This window comes from Setaria viridis, chromosome 6, assembly GCF_005286985.2.
Source record: "Setaria viridis chromosome 6, Setaria_viridis_v4.0, whole genome shotgun sequence".
Classification (NCBI taxonomy): domain Eukaryota; kingdom Viridiplantae; phylum Streptophyta; class Magnoliopsida; order Poales; family Poaceae; genus Setaria; species Setaria viridis.
The window spans coordinates 32,418,880-32,442,389 of NC_048268.2; the positions used below are offsets into that span (position 1 = coordinate 32,418,880).

Sequence of the window (23,510 nt, forward strand, 5' to 3'; positions counted from 1 at the left end):
AGGCTCCGTTCTAACCTCAATGTTTGTTACCAAACTTTTTTTTCTCCATTTTTTTTATAAATTTGGTCAGATAATTTAATCACCTACAAATCAGTGTTTAAACATTGTATACAAATCGACAAAACAGCAGCTTGCCATAAATATACATGGAAATCGCTGGCTGCGAAGCCTCTTGGCGCGCTAGGTGTTTGGATACGCCACGTTAAACTTTAGCACATGTCACATTGGATGTTTGATATTAATTAGAAGTATTAAACATAGTCTAATTATAAAACTAATTTCATATATGGAGTCTAATTCACAAGACGAATCTATTAAGCCTAATTAGTCCATGATTTGACAGTGTGGTGCTACAGTAACCATTTGCTAATGATAGATTAATTAGCTTTAATAGATTTGTCTTGTGAATTAGACTTCATCTGTGCAATTAGTTTTATAATTAACTTATATTTAATTCTTCTAATTAGCATTCGAATATCCAATATGATCATGCTAAGGTGTTTGGATCTTGGAGCTAAAGTTTAGTTCGTGTCACATCGGATATTCGGATGCTAATTAGGAGGATTAAACATGAGCTAATTACAAAACTAATTGCAGAACCCCTAGGCTAAATCGCGAGATGAATCTATTAAGCCCAATTAATCCATCATTAACGAATGTTTACTGTAGCACCACATTGTCAAATCATGGACTAATTAGGCTTAATGGATTCGTCTCGCGATTTAGTCTAGGAGTTGCAAAACTGGTTTTGTAATTAGCTTATATTTAATACTTCTAATTAGTGTCCAACATTCGATGTGATAGGAGCTAAAGTTTAGCTTGGGATCCAAACACGCCAATACAGCGCCGCACGGGCGTGACCACTGACCAGATCATGCAGGCTGCAGCCACGCAGACCGTAGAGGCCAGTCGATCAGGGATCTTCGGATCATTTGCCCGGCCGCACCGCAAACCCGAGGAGAGGACACTGCCCCAATCCTCTGCGCCGCTCCAGCTCTCCGACCGACGCGTGCCTGCCCATGGCCATGGGCGCACGAGCAGAGTAGCAGACCACACCAGTGGACGCGGCCGCGAACCGGCTGAAGCGGTTCGGTGACTGGCACCTGGTGGGCTGGTGCGGAACAGCCGGTGAGTACGCGACGAGGCCCAAGGGCATTCAAACTTGTAGGGACAGAGCGTCCGCGGCTGCCTCCCGGAGCCCTGGCTCGCCTCGCCTTCTCCGTCGCCGCGCCCACCACCAAACACAAGGAATTCCGATGAGATTTCCGGCTCGCTACGCTTGGCTTGCCGCTGCTGCCGCTGCCGGCGGCGGCGGCGCGGAGCTCGCTGTTGCTAGCCCGACCAAAACCCACTTCCTCCCCACGCGGCGCCACAGCAGCGCCGCCGCCGCCACCACCGAGCCTCCGCAGATGGCGCCCACCGCCGACGGCCCCACCCCGCCGGGGACGTCGCCGTGGGTCATCCTCGGCAGCATCCCGCGCGTCGCGCCGCCGGGCGGCGTCGGGGCCGACGACGAGGCCGGCGCCGACGTGTCGCTGGCGCTCGCGGCGCCCCCGCGCGTGTCGCGCCTGGCCGTCTCCGAGCACGTGTTCCCGGACCGCCCCACGCCGCAGAGCTTCCCGTTCGTGCTCGCCGCGGACCGCTCGGGGCTGCTCCTCCTCTCGGCCATCCTCTCCACCCCGCCGCGGCGCGTCGTGATCGACCGCCCGGGCCACCAGTCGGTCCACTGGGAGGACACCGACCCGCGCTACTACGTCCTCGACGCCGCCACGGGCGCCGCGTCCCGCCTCCCGGACCCCGCCCCGCAGGAGACCATCGAGCACCAGGCGCTCGTTGGCCTCGTCGCCTGCCCCGGCGCCGCCGGCGGCGGCGGAGGCTTCATGGTCGCCGAGCTCCTCCCGCTCATCGGGAGCGACAAGGCCCACCTCCGCTGCTACTCCTCCGACGTCGGCGAGTGGGTCGACAAGCGCGTGCGTTACCCGCTCCCGCCGCGGCCCCTGGCGCCGATCTGCACGATCTCCCACCAGGGCAAGCTCTGGTGGGCCGACTACTCCTGGGGCATCATCACCGCCGACCCCTTCGCCGACGACCCGGTGCTCCGCTTCGTGCCGCTCCCCCCGGGCTGCGTGCTCCAGTGCAGGGAGGCCTGGGGTGTGCTCGACGAGTTCCGCTATCTCGGGGTCAGCGCCGGCAGGCTACGCTTCGTCGACACCTACCGCCGCCGCGGCGACCCCACCAAGGTGACCGTCTGGACCCTGCCCGACGCCGACGCCAGGGAGTGGAAGCTGGAGCACGAGGCCACCTTCGCCGACATCTGGGCCGACGACTCCTACAAGGCGACTGGGCTCCCCAAGGAGCCCCCCGTGCTCGCGCTCATCCACCCCCACAACCCCGCCGTTGTCTACTTCTTCCTCGAGGGCCACCTCTTCGCCGTCGACGTGAGTGTCCGCAAGGTTGTCGACTGCGATCGCTACAATCTGGTGGCGCCTCCCCAATACTACCCCATCTCCAATCGGTTCATCCGCGCCTGGGAGCTGCCGCGTGCGATCTCATCAGGTACGTACCACAGTACCGTGCCTCATCTCATCTGTGGCTCTCTTGCCTCCAAAATATTATGTGATGTTCGTCGTGCAGACCTGTGTTCGCCTCTGCCGTGCGGCATTCACTAGGAATACTACTTACTCAAGTTCATAGCTTGATCATGGATTCATCATTTGTAAATGCTTCGTGTTCGTGGTTACAATTTACTCAAGTTCAGGATCAAGCTAGAATTTTTGGCAGGGGTCCTGATTAGAGTATGCACCTGATTGATCACCAGCTTGGCGCTCACCTGTGCCTGCTACTGCATTCACTTACAACCAGTTCATGGTTTGTTTGAAGCACATGTTGATCACTAATACCAATTATATGCCAAGTTATTGTCCTTTGTGCCTTGTATTGTATGGTTGGTGTGTATAAATTATGCAGACAAATTTCCTTTCACAAAATTGATTCTGAGATGATAGTATATGTTCCCACTGGGGATATTACTGGTGATGTTTACTACAAGTTTGAGACTGGTTGTTTGCATAGTTTCGTCTTGTGCTTGATATGTGAATAATTTTGTTTTCATTTTAGTCATATATATCATCTGGTCGAGTTGGATGGCAAATGCTTGTTCTTACAGATTTTTTTATCTAGACTAATTTCTTGGTCACAAGTTGAGAATCGGTTAGTGCCGAATATGTGTACTCTCACGGTGCTTTGTATGCATATACAGTACTCCCTCTGTTTCAAAATGTAGGTCGTTTTGATTTTTCTAAATACATATATTTTGCTATGTATCTAGACATAACACTATATTTAGGTGCATAGCAAAATCTATGCATCTAGAAAAGCTAAAACGACCTACATTTTGGAATAGAGGGAGTAATGTTCAATTCTTATGTCAGTTAGTAACATTCCAGTTCATTAGACAGCCAATGCATCTTCCTAGACACACATTTGCTTTGAAATTGTTTCCTGCTGCTAGCAGATACATATTTTGCACATAGACTAGCTAATTATGGTTATTCAGATGATGACTAAGCATTGTGATTGATGCACCAGAAATCCTTATCTCCATAATGACTTGTGTTGCGTTCTTACAATTATTGGTTGATTTTCCTTGAAGATCCGGGGAATTGGTCGACTGACATCAGCTCGTCTCAAGAACCAACTGAAGCGCCACCAACCCGGGAAGTGCCATCTCCCGGGGATTACCACTTGGTCGGCAACACAAGGCAGACATTCATCGGATGAGCCGAGGAGCAAGGTTTGCAACTGTTTGTTAATTCCCTACTTCTTGACTTCATCTGCTCTATCTACATTCTACCCTTTCCACATCATGCATGCAGGTGTGCTAATATGATTTTATTCTGCCAAATTTTCGTTTGATCCAGGTTTAGCTAGCACTGCTGGACTCGAGTTGTGGTATGATGGCATGTTTTTGCTGGGGTGTGGCATGCTCTGTGCTGGTGACATGTGTTTTGGGTGTCTTGTTGCATCTCCGATTCTGTTCATCGGATGCATGCTGTTGCAACCCTATTAATTTATGCTTACTTAGCTGTATGGTATGATCGATCCTTGCTTTGGTAGAGCAATGTGCTCGAACATCAGGGCGTGACTTGGATCATGCTTAATTTCAGTGATTTGCACCGTAATGCTATGATATGATCTATGCTCTTGGGCGACTGATTTGCTCCTTGCACTTGCTGTTTCATGTCTTTTTCGTTTTGTACACACGTGAGTTAGATTGGGAAGTTCTTCACTGATCGTGACCTGATGAGAAGAACTAGCTACAATATGGGATGCAAGTCCATTTGCCATTCAGCGATGAGCAATTGCCAGTGTGTGATGATCCAAATGGGAAGTGGTGCTTAGTTGTGAATCTGATATTCACTTGGGCCACTTGCTACGGTTGAGAATTAGAATTTAGAACCGGTTTATCTTGCTGGAGCCTGAGCTGGTAGTGGTAAGGGTGTGGGTGCAACATCAACAATCAAATTTCCTTTGCAGTTGAATAAAAAAAGGTATTTTTCAGAAAAAAAGGAAAGAAAAGGTTGGAAAAAAAAAGGACCATGGGAGTAGAGGACTCATCCGTTTCTGATTGCATAGCCGCACCGGATTACCCGGAGTCCCGGACGGCCGGGACCCAAGAGGCTGGTTTTGCTGGCACACAGGAGCAGGATCGATTCTTCAAAGGTTCCACGCAGTGCCGGGTTCTTTTGCTTTTGCACGATGGTTTCAAAGGCTGCCCTGGCCTGAGCAGCTGAGCTGCAGCCTGCCCCTGACGACCGGACGGTGACAGGCAGACTGCAGGGCGACAGGCTTATTGATTGATTGATTTGATTCCCTCACCCTCGCCGCCCTCGGCCGTTCGCCGACCAGCCCATGAGCGGCGGCGCCAAGACGTGGTGTTCGCCATCGTTTGCGCTTCGTCCCGGAGATCATGCAGACAACCACGAGCACGGTGCACCATCCCCCCAACCTATGTGACGACTGGTGCGGCAGGGAGTGGAGTCGTATTGTGCGCGACAGATGAGACTCCTGCTCTGCTAGCACAAGCCCCTTCAGATTCCTACAATCCTGCTAGCTTTCATCGCAAATATAATAAAAGTTGATCTAGATTTGTTCTAATTTAGTTTTGCTTTACCTTTGATTATCAATCAATATCTCGAATTTATATAGGGTGATAACACAAACTTAGCATTATCAGACCCATTATGAAAAATGCTTTTTAAATATGTAACTCTCAATATACTTCTTCATATATTGATAGTCAAATTGGTGTAATTAAGACCATCTTTATATATTATGTTTGTGTCCAAGAAATTATGTTACAAGCTCATAACATATTGCTTGAGCTTTGCTGAAAGAGTTATTAGACACAAGTTACCCTTTCAATAAAAAATAGAGTAAAATGCATGGGTGGTTTTCAAACTTGCGCTGCTGTGTCATCCTGATCCATAAACTCACAAAGTGTGTCACTATGGTCCCTAATCACTATTTGGGTCTCACTGCATGTACAAACGGACCTGTGACCGTGCAACGACGTGGCATGCTTATGTGGCGACAAGTGTAAATTTGCACAATAACCCCAAAACAAAATAAAAATCATTCATCTAAATCCCTAACCTTTCCTTGTTCGTCTTTCCCCTCCCAAATCGCCCTGACCTCTTCGTCGAGCAGCCGCCTCCATCCACATCGCCTTGGCAGCACCGTCAAGCTCTTCTTCCTCAGCGAATAGGCGTCAGGTGAATCCTGAGATCCCTCTCATAACCTGCACAGATTCCAGCTGCTTCAACGTCTTGGAGCTGGTGGTGCAGAGCAATGAGAATGGGAACAAGAGGCGGGTGTTCTACAGGTGCCCTGGTGGTGGGAAGGTACTGATTAGAGTAGGTTTTCTTGGGATTTGATTTGTGTGGTTCCAAATTTCATCATTTTTGTTGGGATTTGATTTTGGATCTGTAGCATGGCCGTGGTTGCCAATTCTACAGGTGGGAGGAGTACTTGGTGGAGCTTCAGGCCATGGAACAAAAGAAGCAGTGACAAGAAGAGAACAAGAACAGGGAAGAAGTGAGGATCTGTAATCTGATTGGAACTGAAGATGAACATATTAATAGACATTGTGAAAGAAGTAGTTCTGCTTTTGAAGTGTATTGCCCTTGTTTGTGTGTGTGGAGTGATGTGGAATGTGTATGCTAGTACGAGGATGTGAAATATGTATCATGTATGTGTGTTTCTCTTAAATGGATCAATGAAAATAAGGCACTTTGCATCCCAATTTGTTAGCCAAAAGCAGCATGCACAGGAAACAACGTTCACATTTGGAACAGAAGAAAACAGGCATAATAAAAGCTGAGAGCCATATTGTAACTCATGACCATAATTCAGTTAAGAAAGCATCCACATGCTTAATAACCCATAACAGCATTTCACATATTACATGGATGCTTAAATTGGATTACTTAAACTAAGGGCAAGTCAGAACATGATCTGTCTTCCACAAAAGCTCTATTTCACTATCACTTTCAATTCTTCCTCTTCTTGGCTGCTGCAGACTTGCTGTTGACCTTCCTCTTCTTTGCAAGTCTTGCCTTCCCTGCCTTGGAGGTGATAGTCAGTTCCACTGGTCTTTGGGTCAATTGTTGGAAGCAATGAATTGACTGTCTGGCAATGGTCCAACAGGTTGTGAAAGTGAAGAAACACCCTGAGTTCCCTGTAGGTGACATAGTCAGTTTGTAAGTTAACCATTTGTGTCAATTGGGTTAAAGCAATGGTTGTGATATGGTCAGTTAGTAAGTTACCTCTTCTGTCATTTGACTTAACATGGTTGTGCTTGCTTGTGTGATTACCTCAACTTGGACTTGTTCACTACCATCCTACAAAATGTAACCATGAGAGTCAGAGCATTTCATTGAACCTGGAAAATAAGCTTAGCAAGAAATTTACCTAGTTGATAGGAACATTGCTTGTACTCTAGCTAACATCATCTGGTTGGTATCCATGAGAAACAATATTAGCTGATTGAACAGCTGCTTGTTCAGCCTCCTCTTATAGTCTGGCTCTGGTATTTGCAACAAGGTTCTTTGCATCTCTAGAGCTGAAATCCATTTTTTTCAATTTGCACCCTCCACTATTATGACTTGCTTCTGTGCAATATCTGCAGTGGATGGTGACTTCATGCCTTGACAATTTTAGGCCATTTGGACCTTGCACTTCATGAGGTGCCTTTTTCCTTGACTTTGGTGGCCTACCAACCTTGTTCTCATTATCTGCTCTCCCACATCATAATCGACATGCTTCCTTTTGCTTTCTTGTTCCCTTTTCCTATCAACTGCTCTCCCACATCATCATCGACATGCTCCTCAAATAGGTCATCATCTTCATCCTTCAAGTCATAGTCACTGTCCACAAAATTATCATACTCGCTATCACTGTCACTTTCCTCCTCATTTTCTGAAGTACCAACATCTTGCTCAACCTTCCTATTTCTAATGTCAGCATAGAAAATAGGGAGCTTCTCACGAGTTTTACACTTCGCAACTTCAACTTTGTGAGGGGTAATTACCTTTGGCAACGGTGATACTGGATTGACAACTATATCATCCCAATCAAGACCTCCAATATTCTCATCATGGTCGAAATACACAACCAATATCTTGTATCTCTCAACAACAGATGCTATCACATTGATATCATGGTCCCCGGCTATGATTCTAAGCCCATCCGCTAAAGTTTTCCCTGGTAAAAGCCAATAAATCTTCAAACTTGGGTCAATTTTGTATCCTAACTATTCCTGAAAGTTCCCAAACTATAACAATGACCAGGTGTCTGACTCAACACATTATCGAACCAGTCTATCTTTCCATCCACGTACGAACGCAGATTACCATATCCAACAAAAAAAACCCATGGTGAAGCTCGACTGTGAACTCTTCCCGACCTTCACCTACATTGTGCGCAAAAAGAACATCTTTACTGATTGGCCAAAACCCTAGAAATCCCCCCAAATCGACATCCAGACATGGAAAATACAAGTCTTCATCCCACAAATGTCCTATGACTACAAAATCACTACCTAATCGAAGAACTGTAATCTCAGATTAAGGCTCAATCAACTCACCATACACAGGTTCTGCCTTCCCTTTGCGCCGCAATCGCACCACCATCCTTGTCCAGAAAGGCGACAAACTTCTCCAGCGCCGTTGCCGCTCGATCTGGCTTCCACTTCACCCTCTCGATCTGGTGGACGGTGATCGCTACCAGCGCCACGCTGCCTTCGACTCCGCCGCCTCCCAAAGCGACAAGGAAAATGAAGAGATGGGAATGGTCAGGAACTAGAGCGCCCAAGAGACGAGGGGTCTTTTGCATTTTTGATTGCTGACTCGGCTGCCCAGTCCACGTCAAATGTCCACGCTGGCATACAACGTCGGCACTAATCACTTTTTAACACCGATTGGACCTTAATGAGACCCAAACAGTGATTAGAGACCGCAGTGACATACTTGGTGAGTTCGTGGATCGGCTTGATACAACCGTGCAAGTTTGAGTACCGCTTATGTACTTTACTCTAAAAAATAACAAACATGCCAACGTTCATGCCTGAGCTCAAACATTAGCAAACAGCTCAGGGTTTAGGAAAAAAATTAATTGAGATGCAGGGATGACAAGTCAATGAATAAAAAAAATGTGGATACAAATGGTACAAAATAAATCAAGTAAAAATCCCACTCTACTATCAGAAATTCAGAGCGTTTCAATTTGTTTGCTCTTGCTTCCTTAATAAACTGCTGACTCAGTAATAAATACCTACACTGGTCCAATCTATCCTCTTAACGATTTTATTTTCTTTGTGTGCACATTCTGTGTTTTAAGTTCGAATTTTGAGTAATCACAAAAAAAATTATAAATAATGTTTGAGAAATATGTTAAGAAATTTGGTAATTGTTTAATATGTTAGGAGCGTCTAGCACCATATGACGCTAGGATACAAAACTGTAAGAAAAAGTCATAAGTGTTTTCTAACATGGGACATTATGTCATATGCCATCCTATAAAATTGAACTTAAAACTCTTTTTTCGTGACAACTTGAAACTCAACTTACGTACGCGTGAAAGAAATAATGACAACTGAAGAATCCCACTGGAGTAGATTATACCAATTAAAATAGTTTGAGAAAAACTAACTTTATTCAAAAGCTAAACGAACAAATTAGGTTATTCCATGCAGTAAAATGATAAAATCTATTATTGCTTTTCCCATGACACCAAGCCGAGGAAGGGATTCAAAATTTGCACGGACAGGGTCAATACGCTTGCAGGCTTGCAGCTTGCTTTCTTGTGTCTCCAGCACGAGATACTTTGGCTCGATTCGGCGATTCCCTTTGCAAAGGCAACGGCAAAACCCTCGCTGCCGCCGCCCGCGCGGCGGGCGCACACCAGTCAGTCAGTCACCGCTCCACCATTCGCATTTCGCAAGTACCCCAACCAAAACCCTCACCCTCCTCGCGCGAGGCCACAGCTGCGGCGGCACCACCACCACCGCAGATCACCCTCAGATGGCGTCGCCGCGGAGCTCCTCCACCTCCGACGACCTCGCCGCCGCGCCGCCGAGGTCCTCGTGGGTCATCCTCGGCAGCATCCCGCGCGTCGCCCAGGGCGGCGGCGGCGCCGAGGCCACCGACGTGTCGCTGGCGCTCGCCGCGCCCCCGCGGGTGTCGCGCCTGGCCGTCTCCGAGCGCGTCTTCCCGGACCGCCCCACGCCGCAGAACTTCCCGTTCCTCCTCGCCGCGGACCCCTCGGGCCTGCTCCTCCTCTCGGCCATCCTCGCCGCCCCGCGCACCCGCGTCGACATCGACCGCCCGGGCAACCAGTCCTTCGAGTGGCGGGACTACGACTCGCGCTTCTTCGTCCTCGACGCCACAACGGGCTCCGCGTTCCGCCTCCCGGACCCGGAGCCGCAGGAGCCCATCGAGCACCAGTCGCTCGTCGGGGTCCTCGCCCGCCCCGGCGGCTACATGGTCGCCGAGCTCCTGCCTCTCATCGGCACCGACGAGGCAGACCTCCGCTGCTTCTCATCCGACCTTGGCTAGTGGGTCAACAAGAGCGTGCACTACCCGCTCCCGGCGCGGCCACTGGCGCCGCTCTGCACGATCTCCCACCAGGGCAAGCTCTGGTGGGCCGACTACTCCTGGGGTATCATCAACGCCGACCCCTGCGCCGACAACCCCGTGCTCGGCTTCGTCGAGCTCCCCCGGGCCTGCGTGCTCAAGAGCAGGGAAGGCTGGGGCGTGCTCGACAAGTTCCGCTACGTTGGGGTCAGCGCCGGCAAGCTGCGCTTCGTCGACATGTACCGCCGCTTAGGCGCCTCCAAGAAGGTCACCGTCTGGACCCTGCCCGACGCCGACGCCACGGAGTGGACGCTGGAGCACAAGGCCAGCTTCGCCGACATCTGGGCCGACGCCACCTACAAGGCCACCGGCCTCCCCAAGAAGGTCCCCGTTCTCGCTCTCATCCACCCGCACAACCCCGCCGTCGTCTACTTCTTCCTGAAGGATCACCTCTTCGCCGTCGACGTGCGTGCAAGCAAGGTTGTCGAGTGCGACCGCTACCATCTAGTGGCGCCTCCCCGCAACTACGGCATCGCCAACCGATTCGTCCGGGCTTGGGAGCTGCCGCCAATGGTCTTCTCAGGTACATACAGTTCTGATCCCTCGTCTCATCTCTTCCTCTGTTGGTTGAGAATTATTTTTTATAGATGTTCGTCCTGCATTCACTTACATACAACTGACATGGAGTATACTCTCTCGTTCATGGATCGATCGATGCATTCCCTTGTTGTAGATGTTTGTTCAGGGATAAAAGTTACATTTTTGGTGTGCAAAATTCACTTTCATGGGAGTCCAACATATACGCTAGTGTTTTTGGCAAGGGGTCACATGATGATTTGTAGTACCAGTTACATATGGATTTATGGTACCGTATGACATATTATTTGAGTGTATAAAATTATGCTGATATATTTTCTCCCAAAATCTGATGTTGAGATACTAGTATACTCCCCAGTTGGGTGTGCTATTAGACTAGCTTATTAAGTTTGATGTTTCCGCATGTTGCGACACGTTATTTATAGGATATTCGGCGAACGTTCGCTGTGTGCTTCATATGTGAATAAAATGTTTGCCTTAGTTGTATATATTGTTGCTGGATGGAGTTAGATGGCGTCCAATGCTTGTTCCTACACAATGTTTTATCTAAACTATTTTTCTTAATCACAGATTCACACTTTACAAGCTATGAGATCACTACTGGTTACTTGCAGAATATGTGTACTCTCACTGTGCTCAATTAGTATGTATGAATATTGCAAATTTAACTCTTACTTGTATCACTTAGCATCTAGTCAATTAGAAAGCCATTGCATCTCCATACACACATTTCTTTCGAACAAGTTCGATCAACACCTTGGACAGAGAGTATATAACCAGGGCTATCCAAACAGTGATTGAGCTTTATTTTGTAATTGGCCTGACAGAGATACATATTTGCATTGTGCCTTGTTTTGATGTACTTTGAGAAGTATTGATTGATGTACCATTGGCAATGTGTCCCATAGTGACGTTCTTTATGAACTATACCGATCATTATCTAAAAAATGAGCTATACCGATTACATGTCAGCATTTTGCACTATATTCCTCATATGGTTGGAGACTTGGAATGGGCTGTCATAATTTCTTTCAGAAATTGATTCTTAGATCCTTGTATTCTCCACTCGGTGTGTGCTATTATATTAGACAAGTTTATTATTATTGTTGGTGTTTGCCACCAGTTCAAACTACATATTTGTAAGATTATGCTGTGTGCTCCATGTAAATAAAATGTTTATGCCTTAGTTGTATATATATTTGGATTGAGTGGTGACGAACATCTAGATTATAGACTAATTTGTTGATCACAAGTTGAGAACCTGAGGTCAGTAGTTATTTGTAGAATGTGTACTCTCACTGTGCTGTGTATGTTAATATTGTACTTGTCAACTCTTACTGTATTGCTTAGCATCTGATCACAATTAGACAGCTATTGCATCTTCCTGCACACATTTGCTTTGAACTTGTTTTCTGTTGCTAGAAGATGTATCTATTTTGCACAAAGAGCTAGTATTAGTAATTAGGCTATCCAAATAGTGACGGAGAGAAATCCAGATTTGCATACTACTGCCTTGTGCCTTGTGCTGTGTTTTTTACTAGTGATGGTTTTTCCTTGAATGGCTAGGCAATTGGTCGAGTGACATCGGCTCGTCTGAACCAGCTGAAGCACCACCATCTCGGCCAAGGCCTAGGGATTACCATTTGGTGGGCAACACCAGGATGACGTTCATAGGATGAGCCGACGAGGAGCAAGGGTTTGAAGCGGTTTAATTCCCAAGGTGAACTCACCATTTCCTACTCACATGTTTGATTTCTGTTTCCCTACATACAACCCTCGCATGCATCATGGATGCTGCAGGCGTACTGATGTTTTTACTCTTGCCGAAATATCCTTTGATCCAGGTTTAGCAGCACTGGAGTCAGGTATTTTTGGTGTGATGACATTTTTTGGGTTGGTAATTTGGAATGCCCTGTGCTGATGACATGTTTGGAGCACCAACCGTTTCGGTTTATCGGTTGGTGCTGTTGGAACACTATTTATGCTACTTAGCTTTATCTGTATGGAACACTACCCGATTATCCGGGTGTAACCTGGATCATGCTCGGTTTTCAGTGACTTGAACCGCAGGGCTATTCTACGCTGTTCCAAGCTTTTATATTTTCTCGTTCAGCGCTGAATTGTGTGTAGTGATATATCCTGAAGAGCGAAGATGTGGACGCCGCCAGTCCGTTGTTGAGCCGGGCATTCACTTGCCGCAGCTGAGAATTTGAACCGAGCCTGTTCATGCCGTTTGGTTCTCGCGAAATTTGACTTGCCATCAACACATGAAAATTCCTTTGCAGTCGAATTTCCGAAATGGAAAAAAGAAGAGAAAAGTAGTCGCAGCCGCGAAGAGTGAAGAGCGGCGTTGCCCGATCGCAACAGCCAAGGCAGTCAGGTAGCAGTCTGCCCGTCTCCCCTCGTCATGGCCGGACCGGATTGCCCGGACGGGCAGGTTGTTTTTGTTGGCATTAATGCTCCGCGCCATGGCCATTGGCCGGAGTCCATATGCACGGTCAATTCAAAAGGCTGCCCTGGCCGGCCGGAGCTGCAGCCCGGCGGCCTGCCCTTGGCGGCTTGGCCCCTGCCGACCGGCCGGCGGCCAGCGAGAGGCACCCGAGAAGGACGATCATTCCTCTCTCCCTGTCTGAGTGGCTGGCGCTCGCGTAGTCGCGGCGCCGAGGCATCAGTCATCTGTCCTCCTCTCCGCGGTCGCCAAACGACGACAAAACACCACGGCTCGTCGCCGCCGCCTCGGCCGCGCGCGCGGCTCACCCGCCTGCAAAAGCTGATCTAGATAGCGCTTCGTACCGGAGATCACGCACCGGAAATCAAACCAAAATTTTATTTCAATCCTAGATGTCAGGGCTAAACTTTAGCCCTATCACATCACACGATTCGGATACTAATTAGGAGGACTAAATATGAGCTAATTACAAAACTAATAGCAGAACCTATAGGCTAAATTACGAGACGAATCTATTAAGCCTAATTAATCCATCATTAGCGAATGGTTACTGTAGCACCACATTATCAAATCATGGACTAATTAGGCTTAATAGATTCGTCTCACGATTTAGCCTAGGGGTTGTGCAATTAGTTTTGTAATTAGACTATGTTTAAATACTCCTAATTAGTGTCCAAACATCCGATGTGACAGGGGCTAAAGTTTAACCCCTCCTTGCCAAACACCCCATAAAAGTCATGGAAAGTACATAATGGAGTGGTCGGGAGGCGGATCACAGTCAAAGAAGCTATTTTCGCACCTATTTTTATAGAATTCCATGTTATAACGAGAAAATCCTTATAATATCCCCCTTTTAGTTTTTTGCTGTGAAAGACATAATAAAGCAGTATCCCAATTCCTTCAAGGGTCCAACCTCATTGCCCTAGTTGACCTAATACAAGAGCAGCGGCAATTGCAACCGGGAAGCTTCAAGATCTAGAAAGTAGCATAGGAGATTTATAAGTAGCAGTACTATAAACATTTAGGAAGTAGATTTTTCTCAGCAAAGTGGCAAGCTATACCACTATGTCAGTGTGCATGCACCGGTTGTTTCAAAATCCGTGCCCGTTTTTGGTTCCCATAATCCATCCTGAATTCCTGATTAGGAAATAGGAAATGCAAACACGAAAATAGTTGTTCTTTTACTGCTTGTTTCCTTTGGTTTTCAACTTTTAAACCGAGCGCCAGCTGTCCCATGGCTTCACGCTCGCTTTCTTGTGGGTCCCCACTCGCTAGTGGCCCAGTCCCTTGTCGCGGCTGCTGCGGCATCCATCCAGCAGAAGCAAGCAAAACCCTCGCTGCCGCCGCCGCCGCCACGGCGCTCGCCTCTTTGGCCACTCGCAAGTGGCAACTACCCCAAGCAAAACCCTCCTTCCCCTCGCGCGACGCCCCAGCAGCAGCACCACCACCACCACGGCACCACCGCAGATCATCCTCAGATGGCGTCCCCGCCGCGCTCCACCCCCACCGACGACCCCGCCGCCCCGCCGCCGAGGTCCCCGTGGGTCATCCTCGGCAGCATCCCGCGCGTCGTCCAGGGCAGCGGCGGCGGAGCCGAGGCCGCCGACCTGTCGCTCGCGCTCGCAGCGCCCCCGCGCATGTCGCGCCTGACCGTCTCCCAGCGCGTCTTCCCGGACCGCCCCACGCCGAAGAACTTCCCGTTCGTGCTCGCCGCGGACCCCTCGGGCCTGCTCCTCCTCTCGGCCATCCTCGCCGCCCCGCTCACCCGCGTCGACATCGACCGCCCGGGCCACCAGTCCTTCCACTGGCGGGACTCCAAGCCGCGCTATTTCGTCCTCGACGCCGCCACCGGCTCCGCGTTCCGCCTCCCGGACCCCCGCCCGCAGGAGACCATCGAGCACCAGGCGCTCGTCGGCCTCGTCGCCTGCCCCGGCGGCGGCGGCCGCTACATGGTTGCTGAGCTCGTGCCCATGTTCGGCCGCGACAAGGCCAGCCTCCGCTGCTACTTCTCCGACTTCGGCGAGTGGGTCATCAAGAGCGTGCACTACCCGCTCCCGCCGCGGCCCCTGGCGCCGATCTGCACGCTCGCCCACCACGGCAGGCTCTGGTGGGTCGACTACTCCTGGGGCATCATCACCGCCGACCCCTTCGCCGACGACCCCGTGCTCCGCTTCCTGCCGCTCCCCCGGTCTTGCTTGCTCGGGTACAGGGAGGCCGGCGGAGTGCTGGACATGTTCCGCTACGTCGGGGTCAGCGCCGGCAAGCTGCGCTTCGTCAACACCTACCGCCGCGGAGGCGCCCCCAACAAGGTCACGGTCTGGACCCTGCCCGACGCCGACGCCACGGAGTGGACGCTGGAGCACGAGGCCACCTTCGCCGACATCTGGGCCGACGACACCTACAAGGCCACCGGCCTTCAAAAGCAGCCCCCCGTGCTCGCGCTCATCCACCCCCACAACCCAGCCGTCGTCTACTTCTTGCTGAAGGACCACCTCTTCGGCGTCGACGTGCGTGCCCGCAAGGTTGTCGAGTGCGACTGCTACCATCTGGTGGCGCCTCCCCGCGACTACCCCATCGCCAATCGCTTCATCCGCGCTTGGGAGCTGCCGCGTGCGGTCTCCTCAGGTACGTACCTCATCACATCTCTGGCTCTGCTGCTTCAGAGTTGGCTTCATTAATCGGTGGCCTCTGCCCGCTACAGCATTTCACGTACAACCGACAGAAATACTTCTAGTTCTTGCATGTTTGGTCGACATATTCTGCCAGTTGTAGATGTTTCGCAATTCGTAGTTACAGGTTACATTATTCTCTGCAAAATTCTCTTATGTGCTTAAGTTCAATATTAATTACATTTTCGATCGCCCTAAAAAAATTACATTTTCGATCATTGTAGTGTATGCTTCATATGGTTGGTGTGTATAGATTGTGCTGACATATTTTCTCTCAATATTTGGTGCTGAGATGCTAGTATTCCCCACAGTGGTGTACTATTATACTAGCTTATCTTGTGGACGTTTACACAAGTTGAGACTAGCTATTTATAGGACAGGAAAACCTTAGGTGACTAAAATGTTTGCGTTGTAGTCGTATATGGTTGTATCGAGTTGGACAATTCCTTTTCCTGCACATGTGTGATAGACTAATTTCTTAATCACAGGTTACGATCACTAGTTATTTGTAGAATATGTTTACTCTCATTGTGCTCAATTCGTATGTGAATATGGTAGTGTTATCTTCTTCCTGTATCACTTAAATGTGTTGACTTTTGATTGATCACACGCCTGTGTCTTCCGAATACACTGACAACCAACACGTAGCCCTCAACTCTGCAAAATTCTCTTTGATGTGCTCATGTTCAAGATATCTGTGCAAATGTCTTGGGCTCTTTGCAGGGATCCAAAATTTATTCTCTTGATGATCGGATAATACAAATTGTACGTTGATTTATTGTACTTTACACCTTGTATGGTCAGAGTGTATAAATTGTGGTGACAATTCTTAATGTTGATGCTAAGATACTAGTATTCTGTTCTCCAGTTGGGCGTGCTTTTAGACTAGTGTACTAGTGTTGATGTCTACACAGGCTGAGACTAGTTAATTGTAGGACATGCGTACGTTTGCCTTGTGCTTCCTATGATTTTAGAAAAAAGAATTGTCTTCGGCATCTACAAAGCACGCAGCCCAATTTTATTACAACATTTTCGGCTTGTCAACTGATCAGAGAGCAACAGCCAAAACAAAAATGATGAAATTGTGGTTTCTATGCGATTAAAGTGCTTTATGTTTACATCGTAGTCGTATATATGGTCGGATAAGTTAGATGGCAAATGCATTTTCCTTACGTGTGTGATCTGGACTAATTTTGGGATCACAAGTTGAGATCACTAGTTATTTGTAGAATATGTGCACACTCGCTGTTCTTAGTTGTATGTAATTATTGTAATGTTTTATTTTTACTTGTAGCACTGAGCATCTTTGTTAACGGGGCAGCCATTGCATCTTCCTTCACACATTTGCTTTGAACTTGTTTCCAGCTGCTAGTAGATATATATACCTTGCACAAAGAATAGTTAACTAGGTCTATCCAAATAATGATTTGCGATTGACCCATCAGAAATTCAGATTTGCTCAATGCAGTGTTATATGCTGACAAGTGTTAATTGATTTTCATTGAAGGGCCAGGGAACTGGTCGAGTGACATCAGCTCTCCTGAACCAACTGGAGCACCACCGTACCGGCCAATGCCTGGGGATTACCACTTGGTCGGCATCTCCAGGATGGCAGTCAAACAATGAGCTGAGGAGCAAGGGTTTGCAGCTGTTTAATTTCCTAGGTAAACTCATCTCACCGTACATAATTGATCTCGGTTTGCTCTTTCTGCACTCCCACATCATGCATGCAGGAGTACAATTGTACATTTGCACTAACTAATGTCAACTCTCCTGAACCAACTAATACAATCTTGCCCTTTGATCCAGGTTTAGTTAGCGGTGCTGAACTCAAGTTATTATGGCATGATGACATGTTTTGGGTGGGGTATGGCATGCTGTTGGACCACCATATGTTAGGGCCTGTTTGGTTATAGATGCTTATTTATAAGTTGCTTATTTGCTTATTGTAGTTGCTTATTTATAAGTCTTAGGTGTTTGGTTTGGGTTGCTTATTTGCAATAAATGAGACTGCTATTGACACATTTACCCCTACCATCCCCATTTCCCACTACCCCCCTAGTCAATACCCGGGTCCTGGACCTCCTGGTCCTTGGCGCGGAGGGGGGGCGCGGACGAGGGGGGCGGAGGCGGCGGCGGGCGGCGGGCCGGGAGCGGTGGGGCGCGGAGGCGGGCGGCGGGGCGCGGAGGCGGGGGGCGGAGGCGGCGGCGCGGAGCCGGGCCGGGAGCGGCGGGGCGCGGAGGGGGGCGCGGAGGCGGGGGGGCGGAGGCGGGGCGCGGAGGCGGAGGCGGCGCTCGCCGCCGCTGGCGAGCTCGAACCGGAAGACGAGCACCGCGTGGGCCTGCGCCTGCGTCGAGGCGTCCGCGGGGAGGGGATCGCGCGGGGGGAAGAGCCAGTTGTGGAGGTCCCAGGAGACCTGGATGCCGTCGCCGCCGCCGAGGTCGACCCGCTTGCTGCCGCGGAACTTCCAGCGCAGCCGCCGCACGTGGAGCACGCGCTCGCCGTCGACGGAGACCGACATGCCGACGTCCGCCCGCTCCTTCTCCTTCTTCCGGCCGGCAGCGCCCTTGTCCCTGCCGCGGCCGCGGGCCACGAGATCCACGGAGATCTCCCGCTCCTTGCCCCGGAACCGCGCACGAGAGAGGTCCCACGCCAGGTCGACGAGGCGGTCCCCGGCGCGGAACCGCCTGGAGCCGCGGCGGCGCCAGAGGAGCCAGGGGCGGACGTGGAAGGCGAGGGTGGTCTCCTCGTCGTCCGCGTCGTCGTCGAGGTAGCCCGCCCCGAACGCCGAGGAGGAGGAGCCGCTGGGCGTGGAAGGGGGCGACAGGCGGAGCACGGCGCGGAGGGAGAGCCCGAGCGGGGCGCGGGACCAGGAGAGCGCGAGCAGCGGCGGCGGGCGGCGGCGGGGAGGGACCGGCGGGCGAGGTGGGAGCGTCGGGCCGGGGGAGAGAAGGAGAGAGAGAAGGGGATATGGGGAAAGGAGAAAAGTGGGAGGAGAGAGAGAAAAGTGGGAAGGGTAGGGGGTAAAGAGTACCCCATAAGCAAAATAAGCAGCTCCAAACTTGCTTATTTGCTTATGCAAAAGCAACTTATAAGCAAGTCTATAAGCAAGGGTGTTTGGGTCATAAGCAACTTATTTGCTTATTTATAAGTTGCTTATTTATAAGCAATGGTAACCAAACAGGCCCTTACTTATCTGTATGGTTTGATGAATCGTCGCTATATCTAATGGCGGAGTACTCGATCGTCAGATTGTGACCCGGACCAGGACCATGCTTGATTTCAGTGGCCTGAACCGCAATGCTATGCTACTAGATGCTCTTGAGCGACTCACTGCTCCATGTAACTGCTGTTTGTTGCCTTTATCCTTTTTGGGTGTGATTTTGCTCGAAAAGTTCTTCGTTGATCGTAACCTGAGTGGAACTAGTTAGAATCTGAGATGCCAGTGGTGCTTGGTTTCTAAGTGGTTGGGTGGATCTTGCCGTGAGATGCCGGCCCGGTTGTAGAGTCAGGGATTCACTGGTTGATCACTTGCTGGCTACTGCTGCTCAGAATTGGAACTAGTTGTGGTTGCTGGAGCCCAGCTGCCAGCCTTTTCGTTCAAGAAGAATGAAAATTCTAGCTCCGCATGGTTGGGAGTCGTGGCGGGACGTGCCAAACCTTGTCCATCGATACCCACGTGCTTTGTTTATCTATGCCTTTGGTTCTCGTAAATTTTGATTTGATTTCAACAAATCAAATTATACGTATTCCTTTGCAATTGAGTCGCCTGTCCATTAGGACGAAAAAGGAGAAATGTGATAGCGAGCAGTAGGTAAGGCCTGGCGAGGCGACCGCTTCTCGCATCGCAGCAGCTGAGGTACTGCCACAGCCGGCCCGCATCGCCCGGGCGGGGACAGGTTGGTTTTGTTGCCATTCAAGTGCTCCTCCACTCCTGTAGGCTCTGACTTCCTTTGGCACCGCAGGATGGGTCTGCTGAAAGGCTGCCGCGCCATGGCCGGAGGCCCGGAGCCGAGCGGAGGCTAGAGGCGGTCAGGCGGAGACCGGAGAGCCCTTTTGCACCATCAACGCAAAGGCTGCCGCCCTGGCAGGCAAGCTCATCGATTGATTTGACTCCCTGTCCTCGGCGTGTCGCGTCCAGCGCTCGCATCCCAGCCGCAGTAGCTGCCTCCGCAGGTGTTTTGGGTGTCCGGGGGACTGGGGGTAAATTTTAGCTCTATCACATCATATGTTTGACACTAATTAGGAGTATTAAAAAAAAGCTAATTACAAAACTAATTGCACAATTCCTAGGCTAAATCGCAAAATGAATCTATTAAGCCTAATTAGTTCATGATTTGACAATGTGATGCTAAGTAACCATTCACTAATGATGGATTAATTACGCTTAATAGATTCGTCTCGCGATTTAGCCTAGGGGTTCTGCTATTAGTTTTGTAATTAGCTAATGTTTAGTTCTCCTAATTAGCATCCGAACATCCGATGTGACAGGGTTAAAGTTTAGCCCCTGATATTCAAACACCCCCTTAGGATCACTGGATCATTTACTGCTCCCTCCGTTCTAAATTATATGTAATTTCAACTTTATTACAAAGTTAAAATATATCAATTTCACCAAATTTATATAATAAAGTACAAAACATTTGTGATACATTAGTTTCTTCATTAAATATATTTGTACAGTGATCCTCTATCCAATATAAATGATTTGATTTAAAAATAAATTGAAATGACGTGATTTGCAACGGAGGGAGTAGATGAGATCGGTGGGTGTACCGAATCATTTTCGAATCTCCTCTCCTCTCTGCGCTGGCTCGCACGACACAGCTGTCAACTGCCACCTAGGCCCCTAGCTAGCGCTTCGTCCCGGAGATCATTCGCCATGAACTGCCACGACGCACGCATCCCCAAGGCTCCTTCCCCGGGCCGTCAGTCCATCGCCATGCGCCATCTCGCGGGTGTCGCGGTTTCCTCGCAGGCGCTGTTCTTCGAGCTCTCTGATCACGCCGGTGAGCGGGATGGCTAGATGGCAAGCGTCTGGAAGAGAAGAATTCTCAGATACGAGAGCAGCTTTGCATTTTCTCAGTTGGCTTCTTCCGCCAAGTAGCTCGGACTAGTAGATCAGCCAGCCACAAGAATGCCGTCGGCCACCGGGGAATCTGGGGCAGAAGCTGACCAGGGTCTCCGAAATCAAGCTCTTCTGGGCGCACGACACGTCGCTCATGGTGGACCTCGAGGTCACGTTCGACCACATGGGAGGCGCGCGGGGTCGCCGAGCGAGGCGCTCGTCGATGGCCCGACGCTGTTGGCCGGCCGGCGGCCGCCATGGAGGAGATCGGCAGAAGCTCGCGGTCTGGTCGTTGGAGCCAACTATGTTGACCCCGATCTGGACCGCCCAACCTAGATCTAACGGCTACGAGTGGCCCGTATCATCGTAGACTGCGGTCCCGATCGCGATCCAAATAAATTGGATCGCGATCCGAATATTGACATAAAACCCCCAAATATTTTCATTCAGCTCCCTGTTGTAGTGTTGTACCTGCCGTCTTCCCTGACTTTTTTGTTTGTAGCTCTTTTTCGAAAGATTCTCATAAATAAGTTCCTGACGGGATCAATTTCAAAAATGAACCCTTAGCTTGACGCCATCCACGCTGACGTCAAGCTACAACGTCTCGGCGCCAGTGATCCTGACGCCAAGGTCTATGCGCAGCTGCTGACGCGGGTGACGATGTGGCAGAGGCTTGGCGCCATGGATCTTGGTGCCGAGCTATCTACCCCGTACCTCTTCGCGTTTCGAACTAAACAAGTATAATTATTCCGAGGAGTGTGCAACAAACTAAGCTGTGGTTCAACTGGTTAGGAGGTTCAACACAGGGGTTTGAACTCAGGTCTCCAGGATAAGAAGCCCACCTCCGAACCAGTTGAACCACAGCTTAGTTTGTTGCACACTCCTCGAAATAATTATACTTGTTTAGTTCGAAACGCGAAGAGGTACGGGGTGGATAGTTCGGCGCCAAGGCTTGGCGCCAAGATCCATGACGTCAAGCCCCCACCACATCGGCATCCGCGTCAGCAGCTACGCATGGATCTTGGGCCTTGTTTAGTTGGCCAAATTGGGAGGTGCCAAATTACTGCGCTGGCACTGTAGCACACTGTAGCGTTTCGTTTGTATTTGTGAATTATTGTCCAAACATTGACTAATTAGGCTCAAAAGATTCATCTCGCAAAGTACAACAAAACTGTGCAATTAGTTTTTAATTTCATCTACATTTAGTACTCCATGCATGTACCGCAAGTTTGATGTAATGGGGAATCTTCTTTTTGCATAGTGCCAAAGTTGGGAGTGGGGGGTGAAGTAAACAAGGGCCTTGTTTAGTTCCCAATTTGGGAGTGGCAAAATTGGTATTTTGCCATAAATGCGTAACTGTAGCGTTTCGTTTGTATTTGTGAATTATTGTCCAAATATTGACTAATTAGGCTCAAAACATTCGTCTCGCAAAGTACAACAAAACTGTGCAATTAGTTTTTGATTTCATCTACATTTAGTACTCCATGCATGTACCGCAAGTTTGATGTGATGGAAAATCTTCTTTTTGCATAGTGTCAAAGTTGGGAGTTTGGAGGAAATTAAACATGGCTCTGACTTGGTGTCAGGATGACTGGCGTCGAGACGTTGTAGCTTGGCACCAGCGTGGATGGCGCCAAGCTAAGGATCCAATTTTTTAAATTGGTTCCGTCAGGAGCGTATGTTTCCAAGAAGGGCTTAAAACAAAAAATGCGGGCCGTCTTCCGCGCTATCTCGCACGGCGCCCCTTCCCGTCAGGCGACGGCACCGGCGATACCTGCCTCTTCCTCGCGCATGGATTCCCTCTCGTCCTCCACCTGCTCCCCTGATCTTCGCCGCGGATTCCTCCTTCACTTCCGCCAGTGACTCAAAGAGGAGGACGAAGTTGAAGAAGAAAACGGATGGGGAACTGAACTGCGGCGGATTGGAGGGCCCCGCCGAAGGGAGGAGAGAATGAGAGATCGCATGTCGCGGGGCTCTTCCACGGTCGAAGGAGGCCGTGCCGGACATCGACGGTTCACTTGTGGGCTCCGGCAAATCGAAAGCTGTACTGAAGGAAGCAAACTGGGCATCAGAAAAACAGAGCGCGATTCAGATTCACGCGCAGCTTGTGATTTATGGAAATTGCAACGAATTTTTCCACAAACCTTTAGCTACTTCGCTTAATCGGATCTTCCTTTTGCAGAGATTGTGTGCCATCAGCGTTCATGGAAGTGAAGTGATCGATGCTGGACTCTGGAGAGGCTTTTGGCTTGTCGATGTCGCTTGCTTGCGAGAAGAAACTCTAGGAGCAGGCAAGGCAGTTTCGTTCTTCCGTTGATGATTGCACGGAGGTAAGGTAATTTCGTTCTTCTGTTGATGATTACACGGAGGCTTGGACATTGGTGAATTGGTGACTGTTTACTTAGAAGCCGAAGCTGAATACTGACAGTGGCTTTGCACTCAAATTGAGATGTGTGCTTGCTGGGAAATGGAAACGATGAAATGCATATCTGCTAGTACTAGAATAAGATGGCATGGCATGTATTCTAAGGTGCCCATGCTGCCATGCACCCACATATAACTGAAAAGAACGTACTGTCTGAGCTCTGAAGTC

The 23,510-nt window shown here is 49.6% G+C and overlaps 2 protein-coding genes and 1 non-coding gene across 3 annotated transcripts; all 3 read left to right on the top strand.

Annotated features, from left to right (window-relative positions):
• Positions 1–1,084: 1,084 nt before the first annotated feature.
• LOC117860369 (uncharacterized) lies at positions 1,085–4,215 on the top strand. The gene is made up of 3 exons (XM_034743645.2): positions 1,085–2,556; positions 3,653–3,793; positions 3,921–4,215. Exons 1-2 carry the CDS (start codon positions 1,257–1,259, stop codon positions 3,778–3,780), a joined length of 1,428 nt encoding a protein of 475 aa, XP_034599536.1. The 5' UTR covers positions 1,085–1,256; the 3' UTR covers positions 3,781–3,793; positions 3,921–4,215.
• Positions 4,216–9,581: 5,366 nt separating this feature from the next.
• On the top strand, positions 9,582–12,651 carry LOC117861921 (uncharacterized). Its single transcript, XR_011898616.1, has 2 exons — positions 9,582–10,716; positions 12,575–12,651. It is a non-coding gene; the product is annotated as an uncharacterized protein (transcript).
• Positions 12,652–14,529: 1,878 nt separating this feature from the next.
• LOC117860355 (uncharacterized) lies at positions 14,530–17,794 on the top strand. Its single transcript, XM_034743633.1, has 3 exons — positions 14,530–15,804; positions 17,356–17,512; positions 17,658–17,794. Exons 1-2 carry the CDS (start codon positions 14,658–14,660, stop codon positions 17,472–17,474), a joined length of 1,266 nt encoding a protein of 421 aa, XP_034599524.1. The 5' UTR covers positions 14,530–14,657; the 3' UTR covers positions 17,475–17,512; positions 17,658–17,794.
• The last annotated feature ends 5,716 nt before the right edge of the window (positions 17,795–23,510 follow it).

Excerpts from the sequence above, each read along its gene's own strand:
- LOC117860355 (XM_034743633.1), top strand. The coding sequence starts at position 14,658 with ATGGCGTCCCCGCCGCGCTCCACCCCCACCGACGACCCCGCCGCCCCG. Across the intron at positions 15,805-17,355 it reads GCCGCGTGCGGTCTCCTCAG|GGCCAGGGAACTGGTCGAGT; the intron begins GTACGTACCTCA and ends TTTTCATTGAAG.
- LOC117860369 (XM_034743645.2), top strand. The coding sequence starts at position 1,257 with ATGAGATTTCCGGCTCGCTACGCTTGGCTTGCCGCTGCTGCCGCTGCC. Across the intron at positions 2,557-3,652 it reads GCCGCGTGCGATCTCATCAG|ATCCGGGGAATTGGTCGACT; the intron begins GTACGTACCACA and ends TTTTCCTTGAAG.